At 54.0% G+C, this 17,474-nt stretch overlaps 1 protein-coding gene across 1 annotated transcript in view; it reads left to right on the top strand.

Moving 5' to 3' along the window:
• The window catches only part of ENG (endoglin), a 29,697-nt gene that overhangs the window by 11,380 nt on the left and 843 nt on the right, over window positions 1–17,474 (top strand). Inside the window, exons 3-14 of the mRNA XM_036855262.1 lie at window positions 5,749–5,889; window positions 8,766–8,931; window positions 9,641–9,806; window positions 10,109–10,238; window positions 10,681–10,855; window positions 11,167–11,309; window positions 13,583–13,720; window positions 13,943–13,981; window positions 14,493–14,609; window positions 14,936–15,187; window positions 16,238–16,292; window positions 17,293–17,394. Coding sequence (XP_036711157.1) covers window positions 5,749–5,889; window positions 8,766–8,931; window positions 9,641–9,806; window positions 10,109–10,238; window positions 10,681–10,855; window positions 11,167–11,309; window positions 13,583–13,720; window positions 13,943–13,981; window positions 14,493–14,609; window positions 14,936–15,187; window positions 16,238–16,292; window positions 17,293–17,394 — 1,624 coding nt within the window. The remainder of the gene's footprint in view (window positions 1–5,748; window positions 5,890–8,765; window positions 8,932–9,640; window positions 9,807–10,108; window positions 10,239–10,680; window positions 10,856–11,166; window positions 11,310–13,582; window positions 13,721–13,942; window positions 13,982–14,492; window positions 14,610–14,935; window positions 15,188–16,237; window positions 16,293–17,292; window positions 17,395–17,474) is intronic.

The raw sequence follows: 17,474 nt of genomic DNA, 5'->3' as shown, positions 1-17,474 counted from the left end.
GCTCCCAGTGTCTAGCCAGACCCAGAGGGGAGTCACGGGCATTCCAGGCAGAAGGCACTGTGTGAGCAAAGGCCTAGAGGCAAGAAACACGAGCGGGCAGCGGTGGCGTGGGTGGCGACTGTCTCAGCAACCGGCCCAATCCCTCCCAACTTATGGCTGCCGCCTTCAAACCCTGGCACAGAGAAACAGCTTTCCCCTGCATCCCCGCGTGGCCTCTGAAGCCTCAGATTTCCTGTGGGTGGGCGGCAGATGAGTTGTGGCAGCCAAGAGCCTCGGGGAAGAGAGGTTCGGGGGTGTGTGTGTGTGTTGGGAGGGTTTGCAGACAGACGAGGGGGCCGCTGGGCAGGGGTTCTATCTTGCTGGGTCCCCGAAGGGCAGGCTGGAGCCTGGATTCCGGGAGGGGGCCCAGGGTCACATCCTGACCTGCGGAGACAGGAAACCGGCCTGGTGTCTCAGCAGTTCCCGTCAGGCCGACTACACTGATCTGCTGTCCTCCTAACAAACCCCAGGCAGCCAGAGCTGAGACAGCCGCTGATTCACCCCACTTCTGGGCAAACTCAGGGAACTGACGATGCCTTGCCCACCCCCAAGCACACGAACTCACGGGGCTCTGGCACCGACTCTTTCCTGGGGAGAGGGGCAGACAAGGCTGCTCGGGCAGAGGGAGGGCAGGGGGGCCACGGGTTCCCCCAGACCATCCTGGGAGGCTGCGAAGGGCTGTGGAAGGCAGTGCCACCCTCAGACCTGGGCAAGGGGCCCCTGCCTGGGACCCACAATTTGCAGCCCCTCTCGGGCCCTTTTCCAGCTGCATCTCCCCTGCCCCGGGTGGGGAATCTGCCGAAGGGACCTGCATCCCTCCCCTAGTCCCTACCCTGGGAACCCAGGACTCCAGAATTCCCTTCCCAAATGCGCTGGGCCTCCTCCCAGGGTTGGATGGGGCTCTTTCTTGTCCTTTCCTCTAGAAGGGGCACTGCATGGCTGGCGTCAGCTCCCTTAGACCTGAAGGCTGGGTGAGGTGACTAAGGGTGGACATTGATGGTGCAGAGAGAAAGCAGACCTGGCCCCTGCCCTGGAGCCACTCCTGGGGGAGGCAGAGGTGGGCGTCAGCAGCCCTGGTACTGAGTGATGGACTCAGCAATGGGGGGCACAGGGGGCTGGGAAGAGTGAGCCTGGCAGAGCTTGGGCATCCAGGCTGGTTTTCCACACGTGTCCATGTGAAGAGAAGCAAGGTGGGCTGGGGCCAGGGGCTGTCATATATGTTCTTGTCCCAGGCCTTGCAGATATTAGGGGCAAGCTTGGTGGAGGGGCATGGGCTGGGGGGTCAGACAGACTGGACAGGGATTGCGTCTGCTCTCTCAATGCTGTATCCCCAGTGTTCAGCTCAGGGTCAGTCCAGGTATTGGATGGATGGATGGATGGATGAATGGATGGATGGATGGATGGATCAGTGGGTGAATAACGGAAGGAAAGGGAAATATACGTGTGTATAAGCATTTGCTGATTGTCCATCCCCAAGAGGTTAGTGGTGTCACTGACTGTTTGGGGGTGTTACTCTTGTTCTCTGCCAAGCTCCTTGATGACAGGGTTGTGCCTTCTTTCCTGTCCCCCTCTGACAGCATAGAAGCCCCGGGCTGGGCCCAGTGGTGGTCTCTCAGACAAATGAACTGGGGATGTGGGGAGAACATGGGCTGACCAGGGACCCTCAGCAGTGGAGAGGAGCATGCCTCTCCTGGGTGTTCTGGAAGTCCACTCTGTAGCCACCTGGCTGGAGACCATGACTCCCAGGTGCCAAACACTGGGAGCCCCAGGAGGCCGGATGGAATGTAGGGGCCACACAATACTAGAACATCACTGAGCCCAGCTCCTCCCCGCACAGATGGGGAGACTGAGGCCCAGAGAGGGGAAGCTGCAGGGCGGCGTGGCTGAAGTAGGTCCCAATTCCAGCTAACTGCTGCCCAGCTCTAACGCCAACCTCCTCAGCCCCCAAACCATGGCACTCCTCTGGATGAGCGGGCAGGGACGGAACCGGCGGCAGTGAAAGCCAATCTATCAATACTACCATGTATTTAGCTGGGCACTGGACAACCCGCTTTGCAGGCAGAATCTCACTGAATCCTCACAAGTCTATGAAGTGGGTATATTGTTCAGCCCATTTTCCAGATCAGGAAGCCGAGGCCCAGAGAGAGGAAGTAACTGCCCAGGGTCACAAGCGAATGACTGAGCCCGGGTTTGAATTCAGGTCAGTCTGGCTTTGACCCCCTTCACCCGTTACCCTGCCTGCATGTGCCGTCTGAGTCTGCTAGGGTGGACAGAGGACGGCTGGCTCCAATCTGGCCGGCTCCAGTCTGGCCCTCGGAGTGGGGGGGCTGCAGGCAGCCCCGAGGCTCCACTCCTAGAAGAATTGCTGGAAGCGACTTTCTATAAGTGGCTACTAGCACTCAGGACCTCCTCACCGAAATCTCCCCTTCCCGCCACTGACTGCTGGGCCAACAATGGCATCTGTGGGACACGGGCACAAAAATAGAAACATGGTCTCCCGCCCACTGGCTCAGGGAGGGGGCCGGGGCAGGCCCAGGCCGGCCCAGGTTGCAGAGCTGGGGGAGAGGGCTTGGCTGGCCTGCCCGCCTCGGCTGGGCTCCCAGAATTCCCAGGATGACATTGGGAAGACTGGGAGCTTGGGGTGGGGGGCAAGGCAGGCCCCTTTCTTTGCCTTTGGGCTCCAGGCTGGGAGGGAAGAGGGAAGTCGGTGTGTGAGTGGCCACGCTGATGAGTCAGGGCCATGGGATGGAAATGTTTGCTGTGGAAACCCTGACTGGGTTTTTCTGGTAACCAGCTGGCCTTCAGCTCGGCCCAGGGGCTCAGAGACCCCAGGGAGCCCAGCCAGACGAGTTTCCACATGGCTCGCTTGCTGTGTGGCCCTGGCCCCTGCCTGCCCCTCTTTGGGCCCCAGCCCCCAACTCTACAGGGAGGGACTTGGTGACAACTGAGTGGGGGGATTGGTATGTGAGCCCTGGGAGCACAGCCAGATGTCATGACAAACGTCACCAAGCTCCAGTCTCCTAACCCCCTCACCCTCAGCATGACCCGACCCTGACCTCTACTTCTCTTTTTTAACTTCCTTTATCCCCAGCCCCACCTGGTTTTGGTTCCCAACCCTGTCTTACTCCCATTTCACAGATGGGGAAACTGAGGCACAGAGAAACTGGGACAGTTGCAGAGCGGCAGCAGGAATGGATGTTCACAGGGCTCTTTCCTCCCAGCTCAGGGGCTGCGCTCCCAGTCGCTCTGTCACCTGCAGTGCTCTCGGCCTGCGGGTGTCCACCCAAGGGCAGAGGAGGGATCTCCTCGTCTGCAGCAGCCGTGGCACCTCCAAACCATGGGGCCCATCTATTCACCATGTATGGGCCTCATGGTCTACTCCTCTGTGGGAGGACAGACAGATGGGGCTGGACAGGGATGAACTGTGGGGCAGTCTGGGGAGCGGCAGGGTTGAGAGGGAGGACACGGTCCAGGTGAGCTATCCAGGGGTCCAGGCACCCGCTCTGGCACCAGGCTGATGTGCACTGGGCGCCTGACTTCATCACTCACCTTGGCATGTGACCTCCCTGTCCCCGACAGCTGCATCTGTGAAATGGGAGAGTACCTGACCCTGCTTCATGAGAGCATGCACAACTTTCACAGCACAGGACCAGGCACAGATTAGGCTGAACCACGTGAAATTACTGATATTTGATTGTTGTTTCTTTAATAGCTTTATCGTGAAAACATTTGCCTGTTTAAAGTGTACAGTTGAGTGGTTTTTATCATATACACAGAGTTGTGCAATCATATTCGATTGTTCAAGCTAATAATACATAGGCAACTAAGGTAAGGAAGCTGGGGTGGGTGCATTCTCGATGGTTCAGACAGGTCAGCAGTGCCCGGGCCTTTCCTGACACCGCCGAGGTGGGTCTCCCTTCACTCCGGTTAATTTCGAGTACTGATCACAATCCTGGAACAAAATGTCAGTTCTGACCTTTAGGTTGGTATTTCATATTTTACCAGAATATGATATTAAATCCAGTATTTAATTCTTCAAGTGTTTAGAATGCATAATATTTTTAAAAATTGATGAAACAAGATATTTCAAAATCCAAAAGTTATAAACCCATTAGAAAACATAAATTAATCAAAAATGTGAACTTATACAAACATAAATTTGAGACACATCATTCTACTATAAATTAGCATAAAAGTGATTATTCAAAAAATAAGCAACCTAAGTAGCTCACTAAAATGAAAAAAATTATTTATGAAACATTGAAAATGAAACATTATTTGCTTTTTTGTTGTTTCAAAGAGCAAACTTACAAAGAGTGATTATGGTGTCATTATTAGGTAACGGAAATATTTCTGGCAGATTTTTCCAGCAGCTGAAACACTCTCTGGCTCTGACATCAGTTGGGGAAATGGCCAGGAGATAATTAGAAGTTAAATCTAAAAACTTTCCACTGATGTCTTCATCTTGAAATATCTGTCTCCTTTTTGATAAGTTTGAGGAGATTTGGGGAGGGTCAGCTTTTTGTCTCTTTGGAGAGACTGCCAGCTTTTGAGAGCCTCTGGAGTTTGTGTTTCAGTCAAGTGTTTCCATTTGTCTTTGTCCTCGTGAGGGCGGGGCTTCTGAGGCCTACACCTGTCTCAGTTTCAGGAGTCACCGGTTCATACTCCATTGGTACAGAGAGTCTTTGAGCAGAGCGGGGTTCTTCTTTCGATAGAAGCTTTGCCTTGTGGATTGCTGTGTTCTTTTTCTTCTTGAGAATAAGGAGGTATAGAAAAACGTGATGGGGCAGGATAGCGGTTGCCCAGGTCCAGATCCTAGCTCCATACTTACTTGCTGTGTGATCATGGCCAAATGACTTCACCTCTTTGTGCCCCACTTCCTCATCTGTAAGTGAGAATAACAATGGTACCTACCTCTTCGGGTTGTTGTGGGGATTAAGTGAGTCAATGTGTAAAGCACTTAGAATAGTCCAAGCACTTAGTAAGCACTATATAAGTGTGAGGTATTAATTATTGTTGTTGTCGTTGTTATGAAAGCATTCTAAATGCATACACCATGATCAAGTAAATTTTTTAATGTAGTCAGTACCTCTCAGGACATAAATGATTTCAAATTGACATTTCTTATAAAATATCAAAATAATGGTATTACTCAACAAAATATGAGTATTTAGTACTTTAAAATAGTAAAGCAAACAGGAATACTGCGAACTGGGGAGGGTTTGATGCCTCAGCGCTGCTGCATAGGGACAGAGAAAGGGCACAGGGTACTCTCTAAGTCACACAGGTGTTTGCAGGCCTGGTACACAGCAGGTGCTCTGTGGAAGTAATAAACCTCAACTGACTACTGGATAAAGTTCAGGCTCATTGCATTTATTTATTTATTTTCATGGAAAGGCATTTTATTTTAACTATAGCAGTGTGTACATGTCAATCCCAAACTCCTAATCTATCCCTCTCCGCTACCCTTAAAAAAACATCTCCTCGGATTTGCTGGGACTCATCTCCTTCATTCGTTCAGCAAATATTTTCTGGGTACCTCCTGAGGGCCAGGCACTGTGCTGGGCTCTGGGAGACAGGAGTGGACAAGCTGGGCAGGGAGAATGGAGTGGAAGCTTACAGTAAATGAGTCGTCACTACTGATCTGGTGGCACAGCCTGTGCAATCTGACTGGTCTATGTATGTGTCTCTCCCCTGCCCCCATTCCAGGAGGTGTCAGTGCTGGAGCTGACTCTCCAGACATCCAAGCAAAACGGCACCCTGCCCCGAGAGGTGCTCCTGATCCTCAGCACTAACAAGACCATCTTCCTGAAGTTGCAGGCTCCAGGAATCCCACTCCACCTGGCCTACGTGAGTGTGTTACCTCCAACCCCAGCCTCAGGCACGGGCCGTGGGAGGCTCCTGCTGTCCACCTCTGTGGGCCAGGGTCCCCTGCTTCTCTTTTTCATTCTGACATTATTCACCAGGGCCCTGCCTGGTGAATCCCATGGGGCCCTGACAGAGAGAACGCAAAGGGCAACAGAACCTGGGATAAAGAGCCCAAACCTGGAGGTGGGAATCAGGTTGATGTGCAACCCTGGCCAACTCCAATCCTCTCTCATCGCCTCAGTTTTCCCATATGTCCAGTGGGAGAACTGATGATAGTCCCATAAAATAACCTTGTCACTGTCTTTGAAAAAGTTACAAGACATAAATTTGAAAATATTTAAGTGGAGACGAAAAAGGCCAGGAAGAAACCTAACAATGATGGATTTCCCTGGCCATCCAGTGGTTAAGACTCCATGCTTCCAACGCAGGGGGCACGGGTTTGATCCCTGGTCGGGGAACTAAGATTCTGCATGCTGCGCGGAGTGGCCCAAAAACCAAAACCAAAACCAAAACAAAACAAAAGAAACCTAACAATGCGTTAACAGTAGTTATGGGGAATTCCCTGGTGAAAAACCAAACAAAACAGTAGTTATGGCTGGGGAGTGGGATTCGGAGAGATATCTGTTTTGTTCTTTAAACTTTGTTGAATTTGCAAGATTTGCTATAATTAGCATGGCCTAAGTTGGAGAAAAATTATTTTTAAAAAATTCATATATTAAGTGTCAGACACATCCACCGGAGAGAGGAGGTCCACTGTCTGGGACCCGCAGTGAGGAAGCTCAGGGCTGGAGGAGGTGGGGCGGACCAGGGCACTGCCCCCTCCACATGGAAGGCCCTGGGAGGTGGTCCCCAGATGCGAGCAGCTGTTGTTTACAGCCAGAGAAAGCAGAGGGGAGGGAGCCAGAGCCCGGGGGAGAGCAAAGATAACAAGTGGGAGAGAGACACGGAAAGAAAAAAGGCAACGGAAAGAGGGCGGGCCTGTTGTGAGAGGAATAGACAGAGTCTCGGAGAGACCACAGAGTTCCAGGAGCGGGAGAGAGGAGCCGGGGACCTGAAGAGAGGCTCAGATCCAGGGCTGCCTGGGAGACGGGCCCACAGAGAAGTTGAGGGGGTGCGGGACTGGTGGCAGGGGCAGCACAGAGGCGGACGGAGCTGGCCAGCCCGATGCCCCTGGGAGGGAAGTTGCAAGCCTAACGAAGCCAACCAGGAGGGCAGAGCCGACCGGCCCCACGCGGCACATCCCTCGGCTCCCAGTGCGGGAAAGCGAGATCCTGCCACGGCTCCTCCTCCCTCTCGACTCTCCCTTTTCCCCTTCCCATTCCCGGACGCCCTGGCGGCCCAACCCCGGGATCTAGGCCCGGCGGCGGGGCTCCGGGTGACGCAAGGCACATGAAAAGCGCCCGCCCGCCGGGCCGGAAGGTCGCAGCAGCCGCCGGCTCCGACCTCCGCCAAGCCTTCCTTCCCCCCTCCCCCCACCCACGCTAAGAATACACGGTCGGGGGACCGGGCGGGGGGCACCTCCGGAGCCGCGCGCGGCCTCGGCCCGCAGTTTCCGGAGCCGGGCCCCCGCAGCCGGAGCCGGGACGCTGCTGGAGGGACAAAGAGCCTCACGGGGGCGCAGGCCTCTGTGCCAGACCCAGCGCCAGGAGACTGACAAACGCCTTGCCCTTCAATCCCTATTACATCCCCATTTTACAGAGCTGACCCTGAGGGTCAGATGGGTAAAAGTCCCCCCACCCCCAAACTCTCCAGCTCTAACCCACTGCCCCAGCCCTTCCATGCGGGTGGGCGCTGGGTTCCTCACCCAGGTGCTCATCACTTTGCCCCCTTGTTACAGCCCTGCTCCATTCCAGGTGGACCATTCTATGGTGTCTTGCCTATTGCCACTGTCAGGCAGTCCCCCTTAGTATCTAGCCTGAAGCCCTTATGCTGCTGCTGCTTCAGCGCAGTGCCTCTGGCTTTGGAGACAGATGGAAAAGGAACTCTCTTGAGTCTGTGGCCCCAACAGCTTCCTCTGAACCCTTTGACTTCAACAGAGTACCTACAGCAGGAAGTCTTTCGGATTTCCTTCCCCAGCCCACCAGAGGCTCTCCTGAGGCGTGGGCAGTGGAGGCAGTGAGGTGCTGGAGCCACCCAGATTCTCATCCCTGCCCATCCAGGGGACCTGTCTTGCTCCTTTGTTTCTTATTAAATAATATCCTCTGTCTTCTGTTGTTTCAAATGACTTGAGGCGTGACTAGTTTCTGGGTGGTAAGATCCCCCAGAGCAGGGACCACCCCTGTTTGTCTTTCATTCATTCATGTATTCGTCCATTTCTTCTCTCTTGCCTCCTCCCTTCCCACGTGCAGGGAGCACCTGCCATGCGCCAGGCATCAGGGAGAAGCTGCCATGTCAGGATCCCCAGTGCTGGGCCCAGGGCCCGGCAGGAAGTCAGACAAATATTTCTCAGTGCCTACTATGTGTCAAGTCCCATGCACGGGTGGGCGAGGCAGGCGTTGTCCCTCACAGACCTTAGAGTGTGGGGGAAACAGACAGTAACCACAGATGTCGTAAGTGTGGGCTGAATGAGGATGCCTATGGAGGGGTGCGAGGGTGATGTCTGGACAGGTGGAGGCACGTGGATATCTGTCCATCCAGCTCCCCAGGTATAGAAAGGAGATGGGCAGATCCGGCTCTGGGGGAGCCCTAGTTAGGGGACAGTGAGCTGACTTCAAGTCCACCGGCCTCAGCACCCTCAGGCCTGGCCTCCTCTGCTCAGCCAAACAGCTGCCTCCTCAGATTATCTCCTGACCTCCTGCATGGGACAGAGGGGACTCAGGCCCAGGAACAGCACCCTGAGCCTTCACGTGTCTCCCCAGAACCCCAACCTGGTCATCTTCCAAGAGCCCACAGAGGTCAACACCACACAGCTGCCACCCTTCGCTACCAAGGGTGAGCTCCTCAACTGGGCGGACACAAAGGGTCCCATCACCTCTGCTGCTGAGCTGAACAATCCCCAAAGCATCCTCCTCCGTCTGGACCAAGGTCAGCTTCCCCAACAGCCTCTCTGGGTTCGGGACTCGGCTCTGGAGGAATGTGAATTCCTCTGGCTCACTCCTCGGATGTGGACACTAAGGCACTGAGAGGGGATGTGATTTGCCCCAGGTCACCCATAGCAAGTCAGTGAGCTCTTAGGATGGTGATTACCCCTTCACCAAATATTAGATTGAACCATGTGAAATTGCTGCTATTTGTCAGTTTCTTGAACTACAAAAACAGCACTTTCCTATTATTTATTGTGTACCTGCTAGGCACCAAGCCCTATGCTAAGCATTTGGGGACTCTGTGGGGACAGACCCAGACCCTGCCCTCCTGGAGCTGGCACTGTGGTGGGGAGATGATAATAAATATGTACACAAACAAATTCTATAATTTCAGGTCATGGTAAATTCTATAAGAAAGATAAAAGGGGGATGATATGCCGGTGGTTGCAGGGCTGCATCCCTAGCATATGCCGTGAGTTCATACCTTAACTTAACCCTGTGTTGACGGATGAGGAAACAGAGGCCAGGGACCTCCCCTGGGTCCCTCTGCTGTAGGTGGTGGAGGGGTGACTTGAACCCCGGTCCTCCCATGCCCCCCACTCTTTGCTGCTCCATCCTGCCTGCCCCACCGTTTCTGTGGCTGAGGATGGGCCTCTGTATTAGAAGCCAGGCTGATCGAGGAGGAGACATAAGTGCGCTTGTCTCCGCAGCCCCGAGGTCACCGTCTTCCTGCAGTCTGGAACCCCACAAGGACATGGGCCACACGCTCGAATGGAGCCCTAACGCCCAGGCCTCCGTCCGTGGCTGCCGCTTGGAAGGTGTGGCTGGCCACAAGGAGGCACACATCCTGAGGGTCCTGCCGGGCCCAGAGGCCTGGTAAGGGTGCCCGCCCCGCCCTGCCAGCCCCACCCCCTATAAAGCCCCGCCTCTGTCCAAGCCTCAGCCCTGCCCCTGGCCTGGTCAGAGTACTGTCACCCCTACCTATCTCGGGGCCCCGCCCGTTTCCTCGTCCACCCCACGGACCCACGACCAACCAGGTTAAGAGCGCAGCCGCTGCCCACCCGACCCCAGGTCTTTTCCATGCCCCGCAAGTCCGGGTCAAGTACCAACCCCCTGCACCCCGTCCCCTGCACCCCGCACTACCGCCCGCTCTGATGCGGGGGTCTGTCTCCCCACAGGCCCCGGACAGTGACCGTGAAGGTGGAGCTGAGCTGTGCTTCGAGGGATCCCGACGCCGCCGTGCTCATCCTTCAGGGTCCACCCTACGTGTCCTGGCTCATCGATGCCAACCACAACATGCAGATCTGGGTGAGACCCCGTTCAGGCCTCCCCAAGGCTCCCCAAAGAAAAACACCAAACTCCCTGCACCATCACCTCAGCCCTGAGCCTTTATACATGATGACCCTTCTGCCCCCAACCTCTCCTTCTGTGCACTACCTATTCTTCCTTCAGACCTTCACCTAGATGTTACCTCCTCCAGGAAGCCTTCCATGATCCCTTAGGGAGGCCCCTAACCCAGCCCACAGGGTCAGGGAAGTTTCCTGCAGAGGTGAACTCCAAGCTGAGTTGAAAGACGAACAGGAACCGGTAGATGAGGGGAGGTGGCCCAGGCAGGGGAAACAGCAGGAGCGAAGGAGAGAGCAGGATCGAGCCCTGGCAGACCCTGACTGGCCTGCAGGTGCCCCCGCCAGGCTGTGTGCCCCCTGACTGTGTCTGTAGCTCCCTGCTCTGCCTCTCTCCCTGTCATTAGACCACTGGCGAATACTCCTTCAAGATCTTTCCGGAGAAGAACATCCGTGGCTTCCACCTCCCAAACACAACCCAAGGCCTGCTGGGGGAGGCCCGGAGGCTCAACGCCAGTGTAGTAGCGTCCTTTGTGGAGCTCCCTCTGGCCAGTGTCGTCTCTCTGAGGGCACCCAGCTGTGGTGAGCACCCGGCTCCCTCCCTCGCCCCCCTCCCTTCCCTTGCCCTCTCCTTGGATCTGTAGCCACGCCCAGCTGCTGTGTGTGTGTGTGTGTGTGTGTGTGTGTGTGTGTGTGTGTGTGTGTGTGTGTGTGTGTGTGTGTGTGTGTGTGTGTGTGTGCGTGCTGGGCAAGTTGCATCAGCTGGTCGGAGCCCCATTTACCTCATCTGCATCTCAGGGACACTGAGAGTACCTAGCTATAGAAGTGCTTAGCGCTTAAGAGCACAGCGAGCCCGCAGTGACTGTCTGCTGGCTGTCTCTGCTGCCCTGCAGGCAGTGGGTTGCAGCCCTCACCCACGCCGGTCCAGACCACCCCTCCCAAGGAGGGCTGCAACCAGGAGCTGCTCCTGTCCCTGATCCAGCCCAAGTGCTCCGACGACGTCATGACTCTGGTACTCAACAAAGATCTCATCTCGGTAAGGGAACTCCTGGTCTCCGGCCCAGCTGACATGGGCAACTGGTCCTTCCTCTAGCCCAAGAATCTTGGGGTCCTAATCCAGGCAGGAGGACAAATCGTATCCCTCTGCAAGCGTCAGTTTTTCCACTTGTAAAATGGGGTTGATAATGGTCCTTACCATGTGGTGAGAATTACATGAGGTCTGACGACCCAGCCAGATGTAGAACAGTAAGTGCTCAGTAAATAGATACTAGGTAGTCGTCATTATTAATCCTAAATGGAGGCTGAGCTGAGTGGCCACTTAGAATGTCTATACAATATGATCTCTGCCTAATTGAAGAACAAAGATGTTTATTATAAAAATAACACAGGCTTTTTTAAATGTGGAAGAAATTAGAAGAAAATCTCAATCACCCCATCCAAAGACAATGGCTACCAACAATTTGGTGGATTTCTTTCTGGAATGTTTTTCCTGTGTATTTCTTATACAGTGTAATCATATTGGATGCAATTGTCTGTTTCCTGCTATATTCATTTAATGTATTTTTAAAACTTTGACATATGTACTTAATAATATCACTTTTTTATTATTTTTTTAATATTGATTTATTTATTTGGCTGTGCTGGGTCTCAGTTGCGGCAGGCGGGCTCTTAGTTGCAGCATGTGGGATCTTTAGTTGAGGCTTGCATGCGGGATCTAGTTCCCTGACCGGGGACTGAACCCGGGCCCCCGGAATTGGGAGCACGGACTATTAACCTCTGGGCCACCAGAGAAGCCCCAATAACATCACTTTAAAAGCACATCCAATCCCATGATATTGACATGCCATAATTAACTCCTCCTCCCTCCTTAGACATTTGGGTTGTTTCCAATTCTGTAATATTATAAATATACAGAAAGTGTCATTGTGCATATGAAATTTTTCTTTAAATAGGATTATTTTCTTAGGATAGGTTTCCACATTAGTGAGATTGCTGGGTCAAAATGAGTGAAAATTCTGGAAGTTTTGATACATGTTGCCAACCGGCTTTCCAGTAGATGATTCCAGTTTTCACTGCTGATGAATGAGAACACTTTGACTCTCTCTCTCTCCAAATTATTATTTTTTGTCTAAAAAACTTTTTGCTGATGTGAGAGTGGGAACACTGTGTCCTATTCTTGTTTGAATTTCTACTTCTTTGATTAGTAGTGAGTTTGGGCTTGGCTTCGTGCGACTGATAATAACCAAAGTCCCTGTGTGCGTTGTAACTTGGTATTTTTCTTAATGATTTTTATTAGCTTTTTACATGAAGAAAGACATTTGTGGCCCTTTGTCCATCATTCTTATTGAAATAATCTCTCCCAGTTTGTTAGAGTTCTTTAAATTTTGGCCAAAGTGTTTTTTAATTTTTTGGACATTTGAAAACGTTGGGCCATCCTAGCTGGTCATCTTTTCCTTTGTGATTTTTTTTCTATTCTTTCCGAGGCAGGAAATCTCTCTGCCAGAGCCTCGACAAGTCATGCATGTTCTCAGGGATTTTTAGAATGACGTTTAACTCTACGTCCATGTGGAAGTGTTTTGGGGTGTGGGGTATTGGGGCCTAGGAGAAGCTCCACCTGTCTGCAGCCCATCTCCCCCTCTTCCCTTGCCTCTGCCTGGCCAGACAGATGTCTGGGAGGTGGAGGAGGTGGTGCAGGGACCAGCGATGGCTGGCATTACTGCCATCCTGTCCCAAGAGGTCTGGATGCATACACTGTAATCCATCGATCTTTGGAACATTACACTCCAGTTAAAAAGAATGTTCCAGATCTATAATATAAACATAGAAAGATGTCTGTGATTTATTGTTCAGTGAGAAAACTAAGCTAAAGCATGAAGGATGGTATGATGTCATTTGTTAAAAATGAGGGGGAAAAAAGGGACTTCCCCGGCGGTCCAGTGGTTAAGATTCTGAGCTTCCCCTGCAGGGGGAACTAAGATCCCCCATGCCGGGCAGCACGGCCAAATAAAAAGGAAAAAAGAAACCAACAAAGCCACACAATTTCTCTGAGTATATATGTCTGTAGAGAAGAAAACACTCATGATGTCACAGATCTTATTGCTAAGTAAAAAAGTGTTTGTCAACTTCAGGAAAAGTAGTCTTAAATGGTGTGGGATGATGAGAACTAACAAAAATGGGGAAGGGAGCAGAGGCATGGCTGTGATTTGGGACCCCTGGGGGGTGGTCAGTCCTTGGTGCTGGGGTGTGATGGACAGGCCCCCGGGAGCCCCGTGCCTCCTGACGGTGCCCCCCCCCCAAACCCTGGCCCAGACTCTGAGGTGCACCATCACGAGCCTGACCTTCTGGGACTCCAGCTGCCAGGCTGAGGACAGAGATGACCGGTTTGTCTTGCGCAGCGGCTACTCCAGCTGTGGCATGATAGTGACAGAAAATGTGATCAGTAACGAGGTAAGAGCTGTGGTGGGAAAGGTATCAGGGCCGGCTTAATTGGTGCCCCCTGGATCTTCCAGGCTGAGGGGCGTTTGGGAGAGCGGATGTGACGCTCAGTAGGAAGACAAGTTTAGCCATTGGTTGGCTCAGTCTCCCCATCCAAAAAAATGGGTGCGTTGGGTGGGATACCCTCTGGACTCCTTTCTGGCTCTGACCAGCTCCTTGGCTCTGTTCCTGCAGGTGATCGTCAACCTCCTGTCAAGCTCATCACCACAGCAGGTGAGCTGGATGATCACCGTGCTAACCCATCTGGTCCAGGGTCCTGGGGTCCATTCCTGGCCTGGGAGGGAGCAGTCCTCGGGAAATTCAGGCCCTGATCCTGGCAAGCCAATGTGTCTCCAGCGTGCCTCAGTCTCCCCTTCCGTGCAATGGGAGCAGTACTGCTTAGGGTTATGTTCTCAGCCTCTCAAGTCAGAGGGTTCATGCACATATTGGCTGTGTGGCCTTGGGCAAATCATATAAGCTTTCTGGGCCCAAAGGTCCTGTTAATAGTGGCATAGGAAAGGATCCCCATACGGGATGAGCCATCACTGAGATGATGCATGGAAAGCACTTCACACAGGTCTCGTGCAGAGCAAGTTCTTGATAAATATCAGTTTTGGGTGGGGGGTGGTTTAAGGTGATGATGAAGGTCAGGCAACAACTCTGGACCGTGACTCCTGCTCCCACCCCTTACCTTCCTGGCTGGGTGCCTCCCCGACTGACCAAGCCTCCCTCCCATCTCCCACAGAAAAAGGTGCAGTGCATCAACATGGACAGCCTCTCCTTCCAGCTGGGCCTCTACCTCAGCCCGCACTTCCTCCAGGCCTCCAACACCATCGAGCTGGGGCAGCAGGGCTTTGTGCAGGTACTGGACTTGACCTCTTAGGCCTGCCAACTCCTGGGATTTCTCAGAGCCTTTCTTTCCACCCAATGGAACTTGACTTCCCAGAGGGAGGAGGGAGCCCCCATGGTGCTTGGTGGAGGGGAGAGAGAGCAAAGGCAGAGCTCAGACACTGGTTGGAATGTCCCCTCTTCTTCCTCATTTGCTCCAGGCAGGCCCATGACTGTCCTTCCACCGTCAAGGTTCTGGAGCAGGAACTCTAGAATGAATCTAGCTTATTTCATGAGAACAGGTAGGGCGGAGAGTTAAGAGTAACTGACCGTGCCTCGTCCCCCTTCCTACCCATGCAGGTGAGCGTGTCCCCATCGATCCCTGAGCTCACGATCCAGCTGGACAGCTGCCAACTGAATTTGGGGCCTGACATGGAAATCGTGGAACTCATCCAGAGCCAGGCAGCCAAGAGCAGCTGTGTGAGCCTGCTGTCCCCGAGCCCTGGTGGTGACATGCGCTTCAGCTTCCTCCTCCGTGGCTACATGGTGCCCATGCCCACGACTGGCATCCTCAGCTGCACTGTAGCCCTGCGTCTCAGCACTTGGTCCCTGGTGAGTAGGGGCTGGGCTAAGCTCAGCTTCAAGGGTGGCTTCCGGGTCTGGAGTTTTCAGGAAGGGATGTGATAGACCATGAGGATGTGGGACCAGTGGGCGAAAGACAGCCACAGGCAGGCGTGTGGCCTCTGCGTACCAGGGGCACTCTTTCTGCCACCCTACAGCCTTCTGATGGCTGTGTCTTGGACATTGGTAGGATATGCAGCTGCAACCATTAGCTAGCTATCCATCCGTCCATCCATCCCACCCAGTCATCTATCCATCTTCCCACTATCCCATCCAGTCATCCATTTATCAGTTGCTACTTCTCACCATCCCACCCAGTCATTCATCCACAGTCCTTCCATCAGCCAGCCAGCCATCCTTCTATGATCCCACCCAGTCATACATCAATCCATCCACCCAGGAATCCATCCACCCACCCATCTATCCATGTAGTATGATCACCAATGTAATCTCAACAAACAGGAGACCTCGGGGAAGAGGGTTAGTACAAAGGACACAAAATTCTGATTTTCTGCTCTTACTGGTCACGTTTCACCATCCAGTGGATACCTGTTCTCGGACACTCAGCCCTGGACACACTCACACAGTCATCCCCAGGCCCTTGCACTCAGAAGGGTCTCCAGGATTAAAAGCCTCTCTGGTTGTATGAAGCTGGAGAAGCCTCTGGGGCTGCTCCTGAGTGGGCCTTTCCCCCCAGCCACAGTGAGCCTGGGCCTCTGGGGTGACCTGGCTCCTCTCACCCAGGCATTCACAAGGGTGATGGATACAGTGCCCCCATAATCCTCATGGGAGTTGGGGCCCTCTCAGGAACTCACAGGAACCATTCCAGTAGCAGCCAATGATTGTCTGGGCAACACCCTCCCACAGCACAGAACTGCCAGCCCTTGCCCAAAGGCTGCCAGCCAGAAGGTGGTGGAGAGGGGGCTCAAAATCAAGGCCCCAGGGGGGTGCTGTGACAGGCCAGGGTCACAGAGGCAGGGAGTAAGCCTGGAAGCTGCTCCCGAAGGCTGTGTCACACACTGTGTACTCTTCCTCCCCCAGGACGTCCAGAGGACTGTCTCTACACGCCTGAACATTGTCAGCCCTGGCCTGCATGGTGAGTTCTCTCTAAGTCTCTCCAGGGTTCCAGGGGCTGAGGTCAGAGTGGGGCACAATGGACGGCCCAGAGGGATGGGTCTAGGCACACAGCAGGGAGGACCCCAGAGAATAGGGTCCACAGCTGCATCTTCCAGATGGAGAGCCTTTGTTCGTGACCACCCCGTGGGACCGGATTCCAGGCCTTTGGCTCTTCTTGATCCCCAAGGTTGCTGGCTGACCTTGCTGGGGGGCGGGGGATGGGGCCTCCTAGGAGGAGACTTGGGGCAGCACTGGCCTCACCTTCCTTAAGGTCCCTAGTGTGGAGGGTACCCCTCAGCCCTCAGCCCAGCTCCCTCCGGCCTGGGCAGAAGAGTCCCTGACACTGAAGGCAGAGGTGGGAGAGGCATCTGCCTCTTTGCCGTCCCACCTGGGTCTGGATGGAGCTCCTACACCCAGCCTGCAACCACGAGGGCAGGCTAATGACCCCACTGCAGGGATGGAACTCAGAGGCCTAAGGGGAGGCTGCCTGGCCCATAGTCACACAGGAATCGGGAGTGTGGAAAGAGTGAAGCTTGGGAAAACCCAAGAGCAGAGCTGAAGCGCCCTCAGAGGTGCTCTGGCTTATCCCTACCATGGTATAGGGCTCGGAGAGGGGCAGGGACTGACTTCAGGGCACACAGCGGGACTCTGGACTCTCCGGCCCCACTCACACTTTGCTCAGATTATACCATGCATCCTTCCTAAAAATGCATCTCTACCGGCCTTGGGAGGCAGAGGCATGGCCCAAAAGGCCTGGCTGGGCCCTCTGGGTGGACGGTCATAGCAACCACGGCTTAGTGTCAGGCATGGGTGTGATGAACCCATTTGCTAGGTGAGGAAACTGGGGTTCAGAGAAGTCAGGGTCAGTAGCTGAGCTGAGACTGGCACCGAAACCTGTGCTCCTGGCCAGCACAACAGGGTAGGGGGGCAGGGAGGAGGCGGCAGTGCTGACCACAGCTGTCCTGCCCTCGGTTGCGCAGACAAAGGCCTCGTCCTGCCCGCCGTGCTGGGCATCACCTTTGGCGCCTTCCTCATTGGGGCCCTGCTCACCGCCGCGCTCTGGTACATCTACTTGCACACACGTGAGTATCCCAGGCCCCCACGATGAGTGCTCAGGACCCCTCCACCACCACCTGGGGGAGCCCGGCGAAGCCTCTGGGGG

Source organism: Balaenoptera musculus, chromosome 6 (genome assembly GCF_009873245.2).
Source record: "Balaenoptera musculus isolate JJ_BM4_2016_0621 chromosome 6, mBalMus1.pri.v3, whole genome shotgun sequence".
Taxonomy (NCBI): Eukaryota; Metazoa; Chordata; class Mammalia; order Artiodactyla; family Balaenopteridae; genus Balaenoptera; species Balaenoptera musculus.
Note: the sequence above shows the minus strand (reverse complement) of the source record. Positions and strands in the feature narration are given on the sequence as shown.